Source organism: Pteropus alecto, unplaced genomic scaffold (genome assembly GCF_000325575.1).
Source record: "Pteropus alecto unplaced genomic scaffold, ASM32557v1 scaffold38, whole genome shotgun sequence".
In the NCBI taxonomy this organism is placed as follows: Eukaryota; Metazoa; Chordata; class Mammalia; order Chiroptera; family Pteropodidae; genus Pteropus; species Pteropus alecto.
In genome coordinates, this window is record NW_006442512.1 from 1,579,469 (window position 1) to 1,601,301 (window position 21,833).

General features: G+C 53.6%; 1 protein-coding gene across 1 annotated transcript; it reads right to left on the reverse strand.

Moving 5' to 3' along the window:
* Positions 1-4,137: 4,137 nt before the first annotated feature.
* CSK (C-terminal Src kinase) lies at positions 4,138-21,827 on the reverse strand. Its single transcript, XM_006922624.2, has 13 exons — positions 21,630-21,827; positions 9,094-9,173; positions 8,651-8,764; positions 8,428-8,540; positions 7,884-8,103; positions 6,917-7,010; positions 6,652-6,717; positions 6,469-6,568; positions 6,287-6,377; positions 5,746-5,819; positions 5,465-5,660; positions 5,242-5,328; positions 4,138-4,992 (listed from the first exon to the last, which is right to left on the reverse strand). The coding sequence occupies exons 2-13, from the start codon at positions 9,106-9,108 to the stop codon at positions 4,810-4,812; spliced, it is 1,353 nt and encodes a 450-aa protein (XP_006922686.1). The 5' UTR covers positions 9,109-9,173; positions 21,630-21,827; the 3' UTR covers positions 4,138-4,809.
* Between the last annotated feature and the right edge of the window lie 6 nt (positions 21,828-21,833).

Consider the following 21,833-nt stretch of genomic DNA (forward strand, 5'->3'; position numbering starts at 1 on the left):
GGGTGAAAACTGCTCCAGCAAGGACTGACAATGATCCTTGTTTTCTGTGCCTTGTAGACACTTGTTAACTCAGTCTCTGCAACATGAAATGCTATGGACACCCATCCTCTGCCCCATGCTCTGAGACACCCCCACCCCAGTGCTCACCTGCCTCTGTTTGCCCCGGGCTGCTCCTTTGCCACTGCTCTCCCTTTGCAGCCCTCACACTGGGGCTCCTTACAGCTGCATCTCTCCTCATTCACCACACGCTCCCTGGCCAAGGTCCTCCACACCCATGGCTTCAAGACACCTGCTGTGCCCATGATCCTCAAATCTCTACTTTCAGCCTGTCTTCTCTCTGGAGTTGCAGGCCCGAATGAATGTCCAACTCTGCAGGGGACAGCTCTGCTTGGATGTCACATAGGCCCCCAGATGACATGTCCAAACCAAACTCCTCTTCTCCAGCTCCAAGCCATCCTCTTCCAGGGCTGGGGTCTCATGGATGGCACCCCACCTTATCAAGCCAGAGACTGGAATCCCCCAGATCCCTTCTGTCTCATCCTCTCATCAGCCATCAGCAAGCTCTTCAGTCTGCTCTTGCCCTCTCATATGGCAGTACCTGATTCTCTCCAAGCCTCAGTTTCCTTACCTGTAAAATGGAGATAATAATAGTGTATATCTCCAAGAGTGGTTTGGAGGGTTACATGAGGTAATATACCCATTGTGCTTAAAACAGGGCCTGGCAGACAGTGAGCGCTCAGCTTAGTAAAACATCAGCTGTATTAATCTTACTCTTCACTCCTACCGGCTTCACCAGCTCAGGCCAACATTAATCCCCTGCCTGGCTGACTGCAAGCCCCCTGCCCCTTGTTGTCCAGTCTCTACTTGGGACACCCCCCTTGCCCTCCAAGCCAGATTCTTCTCAGAAGGGTCTTTCTAAAATGCAGATCTGACCATTTCACTCCTCTGTCTTAAAACCTTCAATTGCTCCTTGTCATCTTTGCATAAAATTAAACTCTTTGTGGGGCCTGCAAAGCCACATGGGTCGGGCCTTGCTTTCTCTTCAGCCTTACTTGCTCTCAAACCACACCCCTGGCACCTTCGCCCCAGCCACACTTAAACACCTCACCATCTTTGCAGGCAGTGCCTTTCCTTTGCCAGAGCACCCTTGCTTTCTGTCCCTGCCTGTCCTATACGTGTCTGAGAAGCTGCACCCCTCCCCACCTCCTCTATCTCATGGGCTTGGTGTGGGTGGTGGGGGATGCCCACCAGATTCTGGGCATCAAGTGGAGTCCTGAGTGGGATCATCAGTCTGTGAGCTCCTTGAGGGTGAGAACTATGTCCTGCTCATCTCTGATGAGTCAGTGGCCAGTACAGAGCAGAAGGGAAGAATGAAAGAAAAGAAAGAGGGGAAAGTGAAAAAAACTGTAAACCAGGTTAGAGAAACGGGGAGTAATGAAAAAGCTCCCATACCACCAGGTGGAAAGAATAGGAACATCTGGGCTACTTGGGCCTGCATTCCCACAGGGCCCCATCAGCTGGACCGTGTCCCTTACTCTTGCTTGTCACACCTGGTCCAATTGTTACGGTGTCTGCCTGGCCCCTCCCTGACCCATAGCCACCAGCACCATTGCCTGTTTCTGGACTGAGCTAGCTTGGAACAGCTAGTGAGAGTCCATTGTCAAAGTCCCTCCAACCTCTGCCTTCGGTAAAGCGAAATGAGGAGTAGACCACTGTACCAGCAACTATAAATCAGAGCTCCCCACCCATTGCTGCCCCAGCTGACTGTGAACTGTGAAACGTTCACCAGGCACCACTGCGTGACTCCCTCTTCCATCGCAGGCCCATTCTCACTCACCCCTTTACTCTAAGGAAGGTTCCACCTTCCATCACTACCATCCCCTCTCCTCTCTACTTTCTGCCTCCCTCTCAGTACGCAGACTTGAATGTAAATGTCCTTCCTTTTGGCAGTCAAATTTGCACAAGCTTCTGGCATCTTAAAAGTCCTCTGTCTCTCATCCTCTTCATTACAGCTAAATTTCTCAAGATTGCTGACCTTCCCTCATGGCCCGCCATTGTAATCTAGAATCTGCCCCGTTCTCAAACCCAGGTCTTGCTGAAGTCATCAGAGATTTCCTTGTGGCTAACACTGAGGGACACTCAGTGTCCCTTTCCTGTGTCTTCTGGGAAGCAGGGACTTGCTGGCTCTGCCTCTTGGACTCTTCCCTTAGCCCCTATGACGGGGTGCTCTCTTGTCTCCTCTACAACTGGCCTGGTCAGGACCCTCCTCTTGACCTTTGAGTGTTAAGAGCGCCCCCAGGCTTGATCCTGGGTCCTCTTCTGCATGTCCTCCCAAAGTGACCTCCTCATTGCCATGCTTCGGGTTCAATATCAGTTATCATACACTGATAACTCACACTTCCCTCTTCAGCCTTTGGGTTCCAACAACTTACTCAACACGGCTTGGCAGTTTCCGAGGCACATTCAAAACTCAACATGCCCTTAACAGAACTTACGATGTTTCCTCCTCAACATGTCTCCCGGTTCTCTTGCTCAGAGGGTGCCCCCGCCCCTGTCCTTCCACATCCATCTGGCTAGTCAGGCGTGGCTATGGCTCCGCTCTCCTTCACCTTTGTCCTGAATCTATTACCGAGTTTTGACAATATTTTTTCTCACACCCCTCTGGAGTCTGTCCACTCCCACCATCTTCTCTCACATGGATTAGTCCTCATTGCACTTCTTTCAGACCTTCTCCACCAGCAACCACGGGAATCATTTAAAAAATACGTATCTGACATATCACCCTCCTGCTCAGAACCTGTTGCTGACTCCCCGTGGCTGTGTGATAAAAGTCAAGTCCTTGCCACAGTCCGACTTCTCCAGCCCATCTCATACCTTTTGGAATTGCTGTGCACCTTCATTCATCTTCTTGGACACCCTGGAACAAGCTGCCCCCCTCCAGTCTCAGCGTCTCTACCTAGAATGCTACCACCTGCCCTCCCGTACCTCCTGTTTATCCTTCCAATCTCGGCTTACATGCTGCCTCCTGGAAGCTTTCCCTGATCTACTGACGAGATCTTATTCCCATGGCATATGTGTTTCTTTCATAGCACTTACTGGTTTGTAATTGTGTGATTGTCTTCCTGTGAACTCCACAGTCCACTTTGCTCACTACTGAACCCCAGTCCTAGCACACAACAGGTATTCAAATATTTTGTTGTTGGAATGATCTAGTTTTAGAAAAACGAGTCTGGTAGTATGCAGAGGACAGACTGGGAGAGGTAAGGAGGCTGCCACACTGGGCTGGGGATGGGGTGAGATGGTGGCTGGACTGTGATGCAGGCACAAAGAACACTGTAAGGTCAGAACTCCCTGGATTTCAGGCCCTGCTGGCTGGGGCAGGAAGGGTCAGAGAGAGCCCCATCTGGACAAGGGGACCCTCAGCTGCCTCAGTGAATGAAGTGAGTCTCCCCCTGACCTTTAGAGGTTCTGCACTGACCATTTGCCCCTGGGGAACCTGAGGGGGAGAAAATGCCATGGTTGGATATCATTCTCCATCTGTGCCCTCCTAGAGAAGCCCCCCAACCTTTACATCCTCAGGCACAGGGGTGGGCATGCAGTGGGGGTGGAGATGAGGCAGTGCTCTTACATCTCAGGTGAACCATGAGAACCACCACCACAGCTCAGAGCCTCCCTCCTCTCTCTTTTTAGGGTCAGCATCTTCTCTGAGGCATGATATCTATTTTGCTTCCTACCAGGGGGACCCCATCTCCAACTGGTCAGGCCTGCCTTCCTCCCTGCTCTGTCCTTGGCTCCTGCCCTCCTTGTATGGATGGCTTGAACAACACAGTAGGAGAGGCAGCCGAGACCCCAGGCATTACCCTGTGGATGGGGCCCCAGAGCCCAGATGGTCAAGCCTTGGCTGTAGCAGGACAGTGGGAGAGGGCAGGTGGTGAGACCTCCCCATGGCAGACACAGGACACTCGCTCGTGCAGCTGACACAAAGCGGCGGCCACCTCTCCCCACCGTGCTCCCCACCCGCTCCACTCACAGGGCAAGCACAGCCCCACTCACAGAAACAGGGGGATGGACAAGATGGCATGGGGATGGGGGGCGGGGGGACAGGCAGGCTCGGCGGAGTAAGCGCCGAGGCCGGGCAGCGGTGTCCTCATGGAGTGGTTTATTACGATTCCATCTCACAAGGCAGGCGGGCGGCAGCACACATGAGCTCCAAGCCCCTGACAGACGTCCGCCTCGGGCGCATGCAAACAGTGCAACATGATCAAGCGCAAACACAGGGCGACCGAGGCGACACGAAACATGGACTGGGGTACAAGGCTGGGGCAATGGGTCCCTGAAGAGGGGCCTGGTCTCCCCAACCCTTGTGGGCAGGACAGAAAAAATAAGATTCGTACTTCTTGTAAAATGCCCATTTCCTGGGTATTTTCTTTCTCCTTATTTTGAAAAATAATAAAAAATAAACACACAGAAGAAAAATCTCAAAAAAAGGAATAAAACTCTAGGAAGGTAGGAGATGGGAGGCCAGAAGAAGCCTGACCATGATGGGGGCATCTGCCCCTTGCTCCTCAGCCTCGTCCCTTCTTGGTCCCTCAGTGGGGCTCCCTAAGCCCCACAGGTGGGTCCATGAGAGAAGGTGCCAAGCTTAGGTGGGATCCCTATGGGGCCAGAAAGGGCGCAGGCTGGGACAGAGGAAAGAGGCCCACTGGCCCACTGGGCTCAGCTCAGGCTTGGGCCCAGCAAGGGGGCACGAGGTCCACAGTCTCTTCAGGTTCAGTCCCCACAGGCCCATGACCTGGGCGAGGCCGGCTGTCACAGGTGCAGCTCATGGGTTTTGATGTGCTCGAGCTGCTCGCGGAGCTGCAGGAAGGAGGGCCGCGTGGCAGCGTCCAGCTGCCAGCAGTTCTTCATGACCTCGTAGACTGCAAGCGGGCAGCCGTCAGGGGCATCCATCTTGTAGCCCTTCTCCACCCGAGGGACGACATCCTTCAGGGGCTGCGGGCAGTGGGGTGGTGAGTCTGTGAGGGCCTAACCCCTGGAGGGGACTCCTACTCAGTATTCCTCTTCAGGGATCCCCTTCAGCTCCACCTCAGACTCAGGCCCAGGAAGTGGCCTGGAAGGCCCTGAGGGTAAGTCTATGGCTTCTAGGCCTCAGACTGGGGAGGCAAGGCCCAGGGAGGCCCCATATCCTGCCAACCCCTCCCTCAGCCCCAGCCATGCCCCAGCCACAGCGCCCATACTCACAATTCTTGGATAAGGCACTCGCCCAAAGGAGTAGATTTCCCAGAGAAGAATTCCGAAACTCCACACATCAGACTTGGTGGAGAATTTCTGCCATTTGGGTGGGAAAAGCAGTGTTAGATACTGGGAATTTGAGGGTGGGGTGATCCAGGACCCCTGCTGGGAATTTGAGGGTGGGATGATCCAGGTCCACCACTGCTCATGCCGTGGGGGGAGGCCCACCCACCTTCTCTCTCAGAGCCTCGGGGGCTGTCCACTTGACTGGCAGCTTGCCTGTGTCCTGGGTGCTAGAGGCCTCCTTTGTGAGGCCAAAATCGCTGACCTTGGCCACATTGTCCTCAGATACCAGCACGTTACGAGCAGCCAGGTCACGGTGCACAAAATTGTTGCCTTCCAGGTATTCCATAGCCTCGCAGACGTCTCTAGGGGCGAGCCGGCCACATGTCCCCTCAGACGGGGCTCCCATAACAGGGTGGGGTCCCCTCCCCCAGGGGCTGCTTCACTCACAGTGAGAACTTGAGGAGACAGTCTCCGCCTAGCACCGACCGACCCCGTGACCGTAGATAGTCCACCAGGCTCCCCTGGGGCAGAAGAGACAGACCCACCAGCCCATAGTCAGACTTGCCCTCCAGCCCTCAGGAACAGTGCACCTGAGGCTGGGTAAAAGGTGACACCCCAGGGACATGTGAGGAAAGGGGAGGAGCATGGCCTCAAGGAGTCAGCATGAATATTGGATTCTACATGCTGGACACTGTACTTAGCTATTTTCATGCATCATCTCTTAATTCTCATCAGTCTCGGAAGTAAACTTTGTTAGTATCTCCATTTCATAAATGAGGAAATTGACAGAGCGGTGATACAACTTGTCCAAGGACATAGTGAATAAATGATGAGCCTGGACAAAAGCTGAGCCCTGGAGACTTCAAAGCTCAGTTGGACGGAAGGGACTGAAAGCAGGGCCCAAGGGCACTGAGGGGGGCTTGAGGCAGTTGGAAAGCCCCAGTGTTCAATTCCAGCACAAGGGATGGATCACTGGGCAGGCGCGCACCTTGGCCATGTACTCGGTGACGATGTAGAGCCCACCCTTCTCCTCCACGATCACGCCAAGAAGCTGTACCAGGTTGCTATGCCGAAGTTGCCTGGGGCAGGAGAGGTGGTCAGACCCTGCCAAGCCTCCTCATCCCCTGCCTGTGCCAGGCAAACTCCCTACCCACTCCCTGCCCAACTTACGTCATGACTGAGGCTTCAGCCAGGAAGGCCTGGGCAGTGGCATCATTCTTAATGCACTTGACAGCGACTTTGTTCCCTCGGTAATCGCCTAGCATCACATCTGCAGGGAGAGAGTTGGGGGTTGTTCCTGGACTCTCCACAGTCCCTTGGCCCCTCACAGGGCTCCCAGCCCCACCCGCTCACCTCCAAACTCCCCCTTCCCAATGGTCTGCAGCAGCTTCAGGTCCTTCATATTCAGCGCCCAGCCGCCTGGTGGAGGGGGAGGGGGTCCAGTGAGGGGTGTTTTGCTGGAGCAGAGTTCACAGTAGGAGCGACAGAGGCTGACTGAGCTATAATATGCGGGGTTCCCTGGAGATTTCCAGAGCCTCCGGGATGGGGCAATGCCAAGAAGCCTGGGTAGCAGGAGGTGGGTAGGCAAGTGAGGAATGGGGGTGAGGGTGGTACTCACTGCGAAAGAACTCATCCTGGGCTGCCACTGTGCCCTCCATGACCTTTGGCTTGATGAGCCGAGTGCAGAGTCCGTCTGCGTCTGAGGTGTAGTGCTGCAGGGGACAGGGACGGTGCTCACCAGAAGCTCACATGCACTACCCAGGTCTGACCACCAGAGGGTGGCAGAGGCTCGTCCCACTCAACCCCAGAGTTCTTTGGGTGGGAAGGGCTCCCTATTTCTGGCAGGTCTGGGGTTAGGGAGGCCCCAGACTCTGGCATATGGCCCACTGCCTATCCCGCCCCACAACCAGGTGCTGGACAGATCCCCCATTGTTGCTACCACTCTGGGCCTTACAAGCATTCCCAGGCAGAGGGCAAGCCCTGACTCAGTCCAGACACCAGCCTGTAGTCAGGTATGCCTAGGTCCCTCCCCTGCCAGAGGCCAAGCCAGGACTGCAGGGGGAGGGAGCTGAGATTGAGTGCAGAAGGCATCTGGGAGGCTGCCTGGGACTACTGGATGCCAGGAATGGCCTGGCCGGGGATGGCAGAGCTGGCCTCAGGAACTGTAAGGATATGTGGGCACATCGATGCAGGTACAGAAGCTCAGGGAACCCTGGCCATCAAGGTGTAGCTCATCTTTTGCTTTTGTATACAACACTTGGGCATGTAGTTCCATGAGTGGCTGGAAGGAAGCTTGTTCTGGGATCAGACAGACTCAGATTCAAGTCCTGAATCTATAGCTGTATGACCTCAAACAGGTCCCTTATTTGCTCTGAACTTTCGTTTCCTGGCCTGTGAAATGGGGATACTGCCACCCTCCCTGTGGTGGTACTGGGGGGTTAGAAATGCACCCTGGCACGTAGCAGATGCTCCATCGAGGCATGAGAAAATGCGGGCTCACAAAGGCTGCATGACACTCCCAAGGTCACCCAGAGAGAAGTGTGGGACTGGAGCTGGCATCCAGGCCCGTAGGTGCTGCGGCTCACCTCTACCAGCTGCATGAGGTTCTCAAAATACACCTCCTCGTCGATGCTGAGCTTGCTGGCATGGTACATGATGCGGTAGTGCTCCACCTTGCCATCGCAGCTCACACACAGCGTGTAGTCACCGGGGTAGTTGGTGCTCTCTCGCACCAGGAACAGGCCTGTCTCTGGAGGGCACAGAAGTCGCTCTGCCTGCTCCCGTGTGATCTTGCCATGGAACCAGCTGAGGGACAGCCAGGCCAGGGGTCATGGTGGCCCAAGGGTATGAAGCCTGGTGCCTCTGCCAGCTTCTCCCTGCATCTTCCAGGCTCTACTTTCTGAAGGCCCTCCCTTTGTTCCGACCATTCCCTCTGCAGTCCCAGCCCCATTTACCTCCTTTGAGGTACAGCGTCAACATATTTCTTCTCATTTTGAGAAGCCCTCAGGACACTCCAGCTCTTTCCTCTGACCTCCCTGTTTCCCTGACTCTCATCTGGGGGAACCAGGGCTCCTCATCTTCCCTCCTTCCCAGACTGAGAGAGGGCCCCCCTCATCAGTCAGTACTCACGGCATGAGGCTGAGTTTGGTGCCAGCTTTCACGCCCTCCCGCTTCTGGACGTAGTTGGCTGGGATGATGCCCTCACGGCCCACCTTGTTCTTGGCTTTGTACCAGTTGGGGTCCTGGGGAAAGGGCAGCCAAGACATGCTCTCAGACCCACCCTTCCCTGCGGAGGAACCAGGACCCCAGATGTGGGAGGTGGTGGGGGCAGGCATGTGAGATCCCCAATTACCTTGGTGACGGCCACAATGGTGAGCACGTCTCCCTTGCAGAAGGGAAGGTCCTGCTCAGCAGTGCCATGAAAGTTGTACTTGGCAATACATTCTGTACCAGATGGCCAGGCGGCCTGCAGGACAGGCGACAAGTGGGTGGGTGCAGGTCGGGTCCCCTCTCTACCCACCTCCCCACATACCCTTGAGGTCACAGCTCTTGGCTGGCCCCTTTGAGCCTGGGTGAGGCACCCCTTCCCACGAGATTTCCCCACCGCCCCAGACCTGTGCTCTCATTTTGAGGGCCCTGTGTCTGACAGCACACCCTGGAATTTCACTTTGTTAGAAGCCAGGGCTGAGGAAAAGAGGAGCAAACTGATCTGAGCCTTCATTCTCTCTCTTCTGCTCAGCAGCCCCATGGGGTGATGGGGATGTTCAACTGTCCTAGACCCTGCTCCTGTGGCACCTGTATTGCTGACATCGTCTCAGAAGATTCGGCGTCCCCGTGTCACAGGAAAGCTGATCTGTCACTTGGTACCATGAGAGCTGTGCAAAGAAAAGGAAGAGCGAGGAAGGGTATGAAGAGATTGCTCCTCTCACAAGTCACTGAGATTACACTCCTCCCCACAGCAATACGAACAGTGGCCAGGGTTGGGAATGGGGACGAGGGCAGTCCTCTCCAGTCTTGGCAGGCTAAAGGCACTGAAGTAGGAAGGAGGCTGAAGCTTGATGACTGGCGACCACCAGCAACGGAGGGGACACCAACCCTAAGTCAACAGGGGACCTTACTACCCAAAAGAATGGTCAACAGAGGCAAAGGAGGTTTGGGGGCTGAGTAGCACCAGTGCCAGCTGCCCTACCAACCCAAAGCCCAATGCCAGCTAACTGGTCTGTGGGGGCAGGGGGCCCAGGGTAGTTCTGTGATCCTGGAAAAGGTGCTATGTGACTTGGGAAAGTCACCTGTCCTCTATAAGCCTCTTAGTTCCTTCATCTATAAAAATGTGCCCAGGTAGTATCTCTAAAGCCGAGGTACACTGATCCCACGGTTTGGCTGTCCCACCTCTGGGTGCACACCCAAGAGAAAAGAGGGCAGTGCCCAAAGAGGCAGGCACAAGAGCACTCACTACAGCACGATTTATAATAAACTTGAAACTGAAAACTGCCCAGATGCCCACCAAGAGTCAGGCAGACAACTTGTGGTTATGTCCACAGAATGGAACACTACTGTGGCGAACATCAATAAACTACAGCTGTGAAACTGCACTGATGAACTTCTAAACATAAGGTTAAACAAGAAGCCAGTCACAGATGAGCACATGCCATGTAATTCCGTTTGTATAAAGTTCAAAATCAGGCCTAACCCGTGGTGCAGGCTGGCGACTGCCCTTGGGAGAGAGTGGTGACAGAAGGGGCATGAGAGAGGCCTTTGGGTGCTGGTTATGTGATTATCTGAGCCCTGTCAGGGGGTGGGTTCACTCTGCGGCAATTCACTGAGCTGTACCCTTATGACTGGCGCGACTCTTCAAAAGAGCTACCCTAGCCAACCCCACACACCCCAAGAGCAGCAAGACAACGCATCGAGCACACATATACTTGTACCTGTCTCAGGAAGCAGAGGGGCTGGGGCTTTGACAGGGTTAGTGACTTCTCAAACGTGACCACCTACCCCAGGCCGCCAGTGATAGAATTCGTTTGAGTACAAGTGTCTAGGGATGTGAGGTCAGCAAGGACTGCAGAGCTTACTAGGTGGGCTTCCTAGAGGAGGGAATGTTGGAGCTGAGCTCTGAGACTGGAGGGCTTAGAAAGAAAGGCAGAGCGGGTTGGAGAGAGCACTTCAGATTGGTGTGACAGCCTGAGCAAAGGTGCTGGGGTAGAGACAGACATAGCCGTGAGAAGCTGGCCTAGCTGGAAGCTCATGGTGAGGAAGGGTGAAAGACAGATCCTGACCATCTGAGCACCATCAGTCTGCTGTAGAAACTGTCTAGACTGAGCTTGGCATAAGTCTTGCAGGGCACAGGGGCTTCAAATACTAATGTGAGGAACCAGTGTTTGTTTCTGAGGGCCATGGAGCCTGGGGGGCTCAGCAACAGAGCATGTGGTCTTGCAGACTAAAGGGAGCCACAGAGAATAGAGCTGGGAGAACCACCAGCTTCTAGGCCTCACTCCTGGTTCTAGAGTCAGGCAGATCTGGCTCTGTCAAGTGTGCAACTCAGGCAAATGACTCAACCCTTCTGAGCATTCAGATCCCTCATCCTGAGAGGTAGGGACAGGGATGCCCTGCAAGCAGGCTATAGAGGGAATGGAATGAGGCCATGGACTTGGAAGTGTCTGGTGTAGGACCTGGCATAAACTGCACCAGCCCCCAACCCCAGTCCTCGGCCTTTCTTCCGTTCCCCAAAGGCTAGCCGGTCAGCCTCTGCCATCTGACAGAAAGACTGAGGCCCAAGGAGGATGAGCCTTGTCTCCACCCACACACAGACATTCACACAATTGAGCCACCTCGAATCCAGGAACCATCCCCTGGGCTCCCGTGGTCCGCATACTATGGGAGCCATGAGCGCCTTACCCCATTTTATGGAAGCAGAAACTTAGGTTCCCAAGGTTGTACGACTTATCTGAGGTAACACAGCTAGGTAGGGGTGATGAGTGGCCCAGATCTTGAATTGGGGCCCTCAACTTTCATACTCTTCTGAATAGGGGCTCTGCTAGCTCTCTGTTTCCCCACCTGCCTCCCGACCCCCTAAAAACTCGAAGCCACTGCAGGAGGGCATGGAGGCTGTGGCACCATTAGTCACCCTCTCAGCTGTCAGTTTGCAAACACCCCTTTCCCAGCCTGCAGCTGCTGCCACTGACTCCCCAGTGACTTGATAATAAAAATAATACAGGCCCTGTTTTCTGAGCACTTATTCTGTGCCAGGTCCCATCTGCAGAATGTTATGACTTGTCAAATCCAGAGAGAGAAGCTATTATTACCCCCATTTTACAGATGGGGACCCCGAGCAAAGCCAAGAGGCAAGGTGGCCTTGCTGAAGTCACAAGTTGAGTGAGCATCTTGCCCCATTGACATGTGAGCCCTCGGGCTAGTCCTCTCCCACCCCTGTGCCTCCCTGCCTCCTCTGTCCACATCATGCCATAACCACATTGGCCCAAGAGAGAAAGCGTGCAAGGGAGAAGCAAGCAGTGCTCAGAAGAAGGGGGCAAGCCCAGGAGGCAGTGGCCAGGGTGGGCTTCTTCGAGGGACTGTGCTTGGGTGACAGAAGATCTAGAAAGGAGATGGTAGAGCTATCCTCTCCCCTCTGCTCTACTGGCTGAAATCTGAGGACCTGGTATCCCTATCTGTACAACGGGTTGGTGGTAACCCCGCAGCTACAGGGCTGTTCTGAGGACTGGAGTTGCTGCCTCTCAGGACCAGGAACAAGGCCTGCCTGGACATAGAAACTCTGCCCGCAGGAGTTTTGGACTCTTGACAGCTCCTCCCTGGCACAGCCCAGGATGGCTCAGCAGCCTTGAAGGCTAGGGCCCCTCTTTAAGGCCCCGAGGGTCCAGCTGGGCTGTCCCCCTCCAGGTCATGGCCTAAAAGCCAGAGTGGCTAGGAGGGACTGGTACAAACCTAAGCCTCCAGGCTGGCCTGGGTAAGGCATGGGGGCCTTTTCTGGGTTATGTGAATCTTGGTTTCAGGCCACTTTGTGGAGGCTGTGCAGAAACGCTGTCCTGGGACTCAAGGGCTCTGAGTCCTATTCTTTGCTCAGCCACCAACTGGTTGTGTGACCTTGGGAAAGCCACTTGACTTTTCTGAGACTTGCCGGATCTCCAGCATCTCAGTGACACTTGTTTCCCACCTGCTGTTCACACCTCCTGCCTTGGCATTTCCCTCTCACTCTTTCTCCCTGCTCTACCCAAGGAAACTCCACTCTACCTTCAGGTCACAGCAGAAGAAATGCTTCTGTTGCACATGTGCCAAAAAAATGTAGCAGGACAGTCCCTGCAGTACTATCTATAGTAGCAAGAGATCGAAAGACAATCTTTATGTCCGTTAATAAGGGACCAAATAAATAAATGACCAGATATCCCTCAAAGAGAACAATATACTCCAGATGTGATGGGGCCAGAACACATCTTCAGCTGCTGATACACAACACTCCTCATGACAGAGTATGTAGAAATGGCAAAAGCCAGACCAAGTCATTGGAAGGAAAAGCTGCTGGACACAGCTTCCAAGTACTACCACACAGAGTAATCAGAAAAAGGAAAAAGAACCCTCACAATAGGGAGATCTGGCAGACACCTCATTAACCAAGTGGTCAAATTAAGCATCACCAATAATGAGAGAAGTGACACTGAGTGCCTCCTGCTACGATGTACTGAGGAGGACACAGCTTCCAGTGTGGTATTCCGCAGAGCTGTTTAACCTGACTCCCATCAGAAAGACGAAATCGGAGAGCCCAAACATTTGGCCTGAACTCTTAAAGTCAATGTCATGAAAGACAAAACAGAGACCGGGGAATATTCTACATTAATTAAGACACTGAAGGAACATGACACAACAACAAAATGATAACTACATCAGGTGAAAGATATGTTATCTAACCTTATTACGGGAATTGTTTTGCAATATACGTGTATCAAATCATTACACTGTATACCTTAAATTTACACAATGTTATACATCAATTATATCTCAATAAAGCTGGGAAAAAAGAAACATGATGATAAGATTTAACTAGTGATTCTGAATCAGATTCTGCATCAGAAGGGGGAAAAAAAGCTATAAAAAATCATTTGGAGACAACTGAGAAAATGGAAATGTTAGATAATATTGTGTGACCATGATACTATGGTTATGTAAGCGATCCATGCTAAAATACTTGGGAGTGAAAGGTATGATGCCTGCAACTAACACTCACATAAATCAGCAAAAAAATACATATACACACATGTCCAATGTGTACAAAAGAAGAGGTAAAGCATATGTGGCAAAATGTTAAGAACTGGTGAATCTGGGTAAAGGATGTATGGATATTCATTATACTATAATTTCAGCTTTTTGGTAGGTTTGAAATACGCAAAAGGCTGTAAAAGAGAGCACGGTGCATCCATGGTATATAACAAATTGTGTTTTTCAAGGTGACATGCAATTCATCCCTAAACTCAGATATAAATAGCTTATCTTTGAAAGACAGAGGAAACTGACAACAGAGATTGCCTCTGGGATGGGGAGAGTAGTATCAAGTTTAAGGAAAACTGACTTTTCGCTGTATATTTGCTACTGTCCTTTTTGATATATTTTTTAAACCATATTTATTACCTTTCTCCAAAAAGAAAGACTGAAAACATGTAACTTTTTGAAAGCCACCTCTGCCAGGAGCTTTCCTTGGTCCCCCAGCTGTGTTAGCTGCTCTGGGCCTCTACAGCTTCTCACACATTCCCATGCTCCAGCAAGAACCTCACTGGTCCTGGCTTGGGAGCTCTGCCAGGTAAGAGCTGGGGGTTGACTCATGGCCCCAGCAAGGGCTGGGCCCAGAGTGGCTGTTCAGTAAATGAGAGCTGGATGAATGAATGAACCAACAAACGAAAAGGGAAGCTAGGCTGGCTGCACCACACTGAGGTCCCATAACCGACAGGACTATATTTAACCCCAAAGGACAGCAGCTGTTACCCCACCCCCATAGGGTAGAGGACAGGGAACTTTGTGAAGTCAATGCTTCACTCTGACTTCCTGCCCCAAACCCTGCTCCCAGAAGTCCTTGTGCTAGGGTCCCGGGAACAAGCTGGGCACTGTGCCCAAGGGCTGAGGTCAATGGCCACAGCCTCAGACAGGCCTTTCTTGGGAGTCCCGGCTGGCAGGGTTGGGGGCAGAAACTCCTGGGCTGCCCTTTCCCTGCTCTGGGGGCAGTTTTAGATCCCCACAGCCAACTAAGCACTGAGAGCCAGTGTAGGTCAAGGGGTTCCTGCCCTGCCCCCCACCAAAACGCCACTGCCTAATGGGGCGTGGGAGCCATCAGTAACTGTTTACACCCAGCTAAAAATACCCACTGAAAGGGGAAGTGCATAAGAGACCTGGGGGGAACTCAGGGCCAAGGCCCCCAGAGGCTCTGCTTCTGCCACAGGACCCAGCTGGAGTCTGGGAGGTGGGGCACAGGCAGTCACTAGAGGCAACAGTTAAGTCTACCTTGCCTTCTCATTCTTTGAGCCGGTGTTTCAGAAGCCTCCCTGTATACCCAGTCCTATGCTTGGTGGGCTGGGATGGGCAGGAGAAGGAAAGGGTCCAGGAGGTCCTGCCCATGAGGCCCCAAGAACTCCAGGTGATGCCTCAACAAAATGCAGACCTGCTCCTTTCCTCCTGGCTACCAGATGGTCAATTATGGCTGGATGTGCTCAGTGCTTCAAAAGACAGGAGAAATGGGCAACCTGGGAAGGCTTCTAGGAAGAAGGGGAGGAGAGCTGGAACTGGGAGGATTTTAAGTAGAAGTGACTAAGAGGGGGATGGACTAGATCAGGTCAGGCTTAAGATTCCAAACTGTGGTACAGAGGGAGTTAATTAAGGCTGAAGAAGGCTCAAGGTGGGGGTCCACAGAGGCTTTGAAGCCAGCCTGAGGTTTCTGACAGGTCACAGGACAGACATAAGCAGAACTGAGTTTCCGATTTGGGCACCCACTCCCACCCCCCACCCCAAAAGAGCAGTGTATCCGAGAAGGGTGGGGCACTGCCAGCAGTTGGGCTGGTTTGGCAGCAGTAAAATCAGCCCCACCTCTGGTTCTGCAAAGGACACCCAGGCTGTGGGCACTGGGATGCCCCTGGCCACACACCAGGCCATGGGGTAGAGGGTTGCAGCTGATCCAGGCAGGTGGTCCCAGAGCCTTCAGCACCCCCATTGTGCAGATATCTCAGGGTCGGGCAGCAGAACTGGGCACAAGATGCTTGGAGATGCCTAAACTTCCCTGAAGGTTCAGGAAGAGCTGGAAGGATAGTCTCATTTTGGCTCCAGTGTGTGCTGCCTGACCCCCGCCCCTGGTGCTCCCTCAGCCTTCAGCAATCCTGCTCTAAGGAGAAGGATGAGTTTAATGGGTGAAAAATGTTGAAAAGGAAATTACAGCGACTCACTGGCTTTTTCTTGTCCCCCACATGGCTTGATGGGACTGGAAATTCCATCTAGCGGTTTGGGAAAGGTAGAGGCTGGAGTGAGGAGGCCAATGGGAATCTCCTCTCCCAGGTCCCCCTGTGGCTGGAGGCTGACACAGAAAGATTCCTAATTACTGCTCAGGAGTCTAATTACCTTCGTGCACTGGGCAGTGGGGACTGGGGCCTCCCCAGAGCCCTCCTACAGGCCTCTGTCTGCTTCTCAACATACGCTGTAGTGTTTGCATCTTCATTTGCCTACATTTACATAAAGCCTCTCAGCACTGACCTCCAACAAGCCCTTAGAAATCATGGAGTGTCCTTGTCCCTCACCTGAAGGCTCCTAGCCATGTTACAGGTGGGCAGTCTGAGGCCCAGAGGCCCATAAGCTGTCTAGAACTTTGGTCCCAAATTCCTGGTCTCCTCTTCTCAGAATGGGGCCCACAGAACATACAGCTCAGAAGGAAAAGCAATGGGGCCCAACACAGGACATACAGCCTTGCTGCCCACGTGAGGGAGAAGGTGGGTATCGATACCTTCCCCAAGAAGGATGGACTGTGAAAAAATAAAAACACAAAACGAGAGTTTACTAGCCCATCCTGCCTTAGTTACTTAATCTTCCAAAAACCCTGTGAGGTTTTATAGTTGATCTGTTTGACAGAAAAAGAACCAGGCTCTAAGCAGCGTCACCCAGCTTCCCAGGGGTAGAGCAAGGAGTTGAGCTCACATCTGTCAGAGGAAAAACCTCCAACCAACCTTTCCTTAGGCAAGACAGATGACGTCCTGAAAATGGACGGATAGGTGAGGAGGGCAGCTGCCCAGAGCTTGGCCCTCCCGCTCTGGGAAGCACAGGTTACATCTGTGTCCACTCCTCATCTACCATACCCTATCTCACACGGAGAAGCTAACAGTTTGTCTAGGGCCACACAGCAACTAGAGAAGCTAGCAGCCCTAAAGAGGATAGAAGCTCCTAGCAAGGACCTCTGCCCCTACCCTGCCTCTTCTGCAAATGCTTCTTGATTTTCATGGCCCTTCCCCTCCAGGAAGTCCTCCTAGCTGTTCCAGCACACACAGATCCCCAGCTTCTGAGTTCCCACCAACCTCGCCAGGAAGTCAGAACCACAGGCCTCCCCTAATTGACTTCTCTCTGAATCTGGTCTCCCTACTGGCCAGCAGGGGAGCTCAGGTTTCCTTCTTCATTGTCCCCTTCCAGTCTCCCTGCGGTGTGGACAATACAGGCCACAGATGCCTGCTTCTGGGTGAGGACCAGGTGCTGGGCAGAGCTGAGAAGTAGCAGCCAGGTTGGGCAGGCGTCAGATGACACGCAGGTTTTCACCCACCCACAGGTTTCCTACTGTGCAGAAAGCAGGAGAGGCAGAGAGGGGTACCAAGAAGCCTCTCTTCTGCTTGCTCCTGCAACTCAGAGCCCAGACCACGGAAGAGGTGGGGGTTGGGGGGAGGCGGAGGGAAGCTGCGGTTGGAGGCCCAGCCCCACCAAGGCATATACAGCTAGTGTTTGATGAGAAGCTGCTCTCATCACAGTACCTCAAAACCAGGAAGAGAAACTGAACAGACAAAAAGGGTGAGATGGGCTGTGTGGGACCCTCAGGTCTCTGGGGGCCTGCCAAGGAGAGCTCCCAGACAGTTGCTGGATAGACCACTTCTGGGCCTCAGTTTCCCCATGGGAAAAATGGGACTTTCTCCCTGGTCCTACCTCAGTTGTTGCAGGCTGCATCCTGCTAAGAGACCCCACAATTGGTAGAGCACTCCTGATACCCCAGTGGGCTGTGGCCTCTCCCAAGAAGCAGGGCCTTGGCCCCCCGAAGCTAGTCTTCCCTTGCTTGCTTCTCCCCTTAGCCACACAGGGAGCACACTAGCTCTTCCTTCACCAGCTCTTTATTTTTAGGTCTAAATTTGACTTTAATCATTACTTAGCAGATTCTATTTCCAGCCCTTGGATGAAGGGACCCAGAGGAGAGGAGGAAGGGAGGCAGTGCTCCCTGCCTGGTGTGGGGGGTGCCTGCTCCTCCACCCATCCTGTCCCTAACCAAGGAGGGGGGACTGAGAAACACCCAAAGGGCTCACCCCAGCCAGACCAGCATCTTAGAGAGGACCCCACCCTGTGACCTCATCCCAGTCCAAGCTGTGGGACAGGAGAGCAGTTGTAATACCCACTTCCCCTGAACCAAGACCAGGGAGAAGGGAAATACTCTACAGGCAGAAGTCTGGCAGCCAGAGTCCGAGGTCACGTGCCTGATAGACTTCTGTATTGAATGAGCCACCTGGGAGAGGACCCTCTGCCTAGGTTAGTCCTGGGCCATCTTAGGGTCATCTGGGGCTATAGTCTCCTAGGTCCAACCTGAGAATGGTTTTCTCCTCCTGTCCGTGGAGGGCACTCCCAGTTCTCTGGTCTCCAGAGAAGCAGAACAAGAGGAGGAAGCAAACGATGTCTCAGTACACACTCAGGTTAGACTGGGGAACATCTGCCAAAGAGGAGGATGCTAACACACAAGACTTCTCCAGGGATTTGTGGACCATCTATGTTTTTTTTCAAATGCTAGTCGGGAGGCTCTAAAATCCCTGCCTCGCCCTAGCTTTCTTTCTTTCCCCAGCCACTGGGAAAGGGTGGGAAGATGAGGCTGGCATGCCTGTCCCTGAATTAGGGCTCAAAATGCCTGGGTTCCTTGCAGAAGTCTCAGTTTTCCCAGGGAAAGTAGGCCTCTATCTCCACTGGGGAAATGCAGGGCTGGCCTAGGAATTAGCTGAAGCTGGGGGACAGGAGGCAGATGGGCTTTCAGAGACGAGGCCTTGTCCACTCAGCTCCAATGCCGAGAGAAGAAAAGGATGGGTAGGGTCTCAAACCAACCAGTATACCATCTTCCTAGGGCCAGGACCACGATCTGAGCTGGCCTGTCACAGATAGGGAAGGCAGGGAGGTGGGATAGGGCACTGGCCAGAGTAGTCCAGAAGCTCAGGAACAGAGGGTTTCAGAAGGGCCCACGAGACAGACGCCAGCTATTGGCTGTGTGAGCCATCAGCCAACCCTGGGCCAGGCCTCTTGCTCCCATGTTGAGTCAGCCTGTGTTGGGTCCATCAACAATGTCAACCCTCCTGACAAAGTGCCTGTGGAGGCTAGTGGTTGTGCCAGGCACTTTCTAGCACACTGATTAGTTCACACTGTCTGCACACTTCCCTCTGAAGCAGGTATCATATAAAAGAACTCTGGCTCAGCGGGTGACTTGTCCAAGGTCCATCCTCCTGGGCCTAAACGGCATGGCCTAAATGGCATGGCCTAAATGGCATGGCTGGGCCTGGAACCCACCCCGGTTGGGTGTCAAGTTGCCTGCTCTCTCCAATACTCCCGGCTGCTTTGGGGGCCTGTAGTGACCACCACCATAGCAACAGGTGGGCAACAACAATGCACGCGCTTAGTAAGAGGGACTGGGTAAGTTTGCTGTGGCAGTTATTCAGAAAATTCTGTAGCTTTTTAGAGGCAAAGTTACACAGACCGTATAGCAACATGAGAAAATGCTTACAGACACAGCATTAAATGAAAAAAGGTGCCATGGCATGTACACTCAAATGACAACAGCAATGAAGGGGGAAAAAAAACAGTTAAGACAGGCAGGGAACTCCAAAATGTTACAGTCACTGGGCCAGTGAAGAAATAGTGGGTGATTTTCGTTGTTTTTTAAATTTCCTGTAGTGCTGTTTTGTTACTTTCTAAATTAAGAAACTAATACACACACGGTTTTCTCATAATGAGCTCAGATTCGCTTCCCTGGGCCCTGCCTGCCCCCCAGCTCTGTCCCTGGTGCCTGGGGCATCTTCTACCATGGGATGGCTTTTCTGACATGGGGCAGCTCCTCAAACATGTGAGGGTCTCTCTCTACCTTCTTTTTCCCAGATCATACATCTCTGTTCTTTGGGGACTATGTGTCAGGGCCTTGAAATTCCTCAAAAAGATGGAGCCCAGAACTGGACTCAGGCTGTCCTGCCCAATCAAGCCATCTGGTGGCTTACTGGGGCAGCCATGTCCCACTGTGGATCTTGGGCCTCAGCTCCTGTCTGTACTCTGAGCTGCTCTGTGGTGGCTCAACATCTCGAGGCTTGATGTCCACTGCAGTGGTGCTGGGGACTGTTTTCTGGTCCTTCCTTACTCTTGACCCAACATAGAGAAATGCAGCCATGTCTGAGAGGGAGAAAGGCAACAAGCTCACCAGATAAAAAACAGATAAAAAACATCCCTGCACACGTGCCAGCCTGAAACCAGACCCTTTCTACAAAGGCCTCGAGACCTCCACGGCACCGATAAGCTCCGATAAGCTCGCAGTTTATATAAACACGCCCAACCATGTCAAGCCTCAGTCCGCCCCTCAGGCTGGAAAGGAAGTTAGGGCTGGGTGAGAGGAGCCTCACAGGCACATGACATATGGGTCCCCTCCACTGCACATGTCAAGGTGACCAGAAAAAACTTTAAATCAAGGGCAGAGGCCTGAGGAGGGTCCCAGACATGGTCCAGCACCCTCCAGGGAACCTCCCACCTTTCTAGGAACAAGAGGATCCTGCCACACTCCCAATCTCCCCGCTGATGCCTTTGCCTTGCTGGGGTCTTACCAAGGACATTGGGACCCTTATTGTGTGGAGAGCTTAGAAGAGACCCCTGGGTGTCCCCTGACAAAGCCCCTAAGCCAAAGCTGTAAAGTGCTCCCTGTGGAAAAAGGGCTCTCAACTTTCCCATTCAGATCCTATTCATGTTCTGAACTTGGATGCCTCTAAGCTAGCTGGGCCTGTTTCCGCTCAGTGAAACCACCAGGCTGTTTCATGTTTCAGCTCAGTACCAGCGCCGCACCAGATGGGTGCCCACACACTCACTACATTCCCATCAGTGGAACTCAGCCTCAGGTACCAGGGGGTAATCCCATGGGCAGTGCAGATGCTGCCTGAGCCCATAGCCAGGCAGAGCTGAGGCTGGGAGTCCTCTCCCTCCTCTACAATCCTCTGTAGAGGAGCATATGCTCCCTTCGCAGGGTCCTTTGGGCCAAGCTGGGGGCCTGTGTCCCTGGTTGCCTTCCACCTACAGCAGTGCAGCTCTGCAGAGTGAGAGATGGAAGGACAGATGGCAAAACTCTGCTAGGGGTCTGGGGTAGCAATTTCTCCCTTTGAGCCTCAGTTCTCTGGTCTACATGGGAGGGAAGATGAACCCCTAATTAAGCTCCAAGGATCTGGTGGCTAGACACGCCCCTCCTGACACCTGGCCTGGACCCTGAGGAGCCTGGGAGAGTGGGCTGACCCGCTGCTGGGAGGTGAGGGCATGGTCTTAATGCCCAGTGTCACCTCTACCCAGGACAGAGGCCCTGCCCAGTTTTCCCACCCAAGGGTCAGAGGTCCCTTGGCTTAGGCTTGGTCTTCTGGAAGGCTGAGGGTAACAGGCTCAACCTCTAGGCCCTGGGCTCCCTGGAGCAGCAGGGCCTCTGTGGGGCAGGGAGGGAGGGGTCAGAATCAGGCAGGCCAGGGAACCTGCAAGGAGGCCATGAGCAGAGAATGGCAAAGTGCCCATTCTCCAGGGCCCTGGTCCAGACTGACCCCCTCCCTCAGCCCGACCTCACACAGGGGTAAGAAGGGGACAGACTCTGTGTGGCCTGAGACAAGTCTGTGGGACTCATAGGGCAAGTACCTCCCTCCTGCGCTCCCCTCCCAGTCAAGCTGACAGTGACTCCCGGGAGAATTCGAAACCGGGAAGGAGGGGGGTAAGGGCGGTGGGGGATGGGAGTGGACGCGACGGCAGCTGCAAAAGAAGCAACAGAAGTGGGACGTGAGACTTCCACCCTCCTCTCCCGAGAAGCACTCAGGCACCCATCTCCTCCAGGCCTGCCAGGCACTCACCTCTCACCGGGCACTGTGGTCCAGGCCACTTCGCTGCGGGCAGCATCAGCGGCCTGCGGGACGGTCCATGCGGCCGGGGGAGAGGGGAGGGGTGCAGGGGTCCCGGGGGGTGCGGTACAAAGAGGTATGGGTGCGAAGAGAGGGGAAGGAGGGACAGCCAGATGGAGGCAGGGGGCCGGCCGCGCGGCGGGGGTCGAGGAGGGA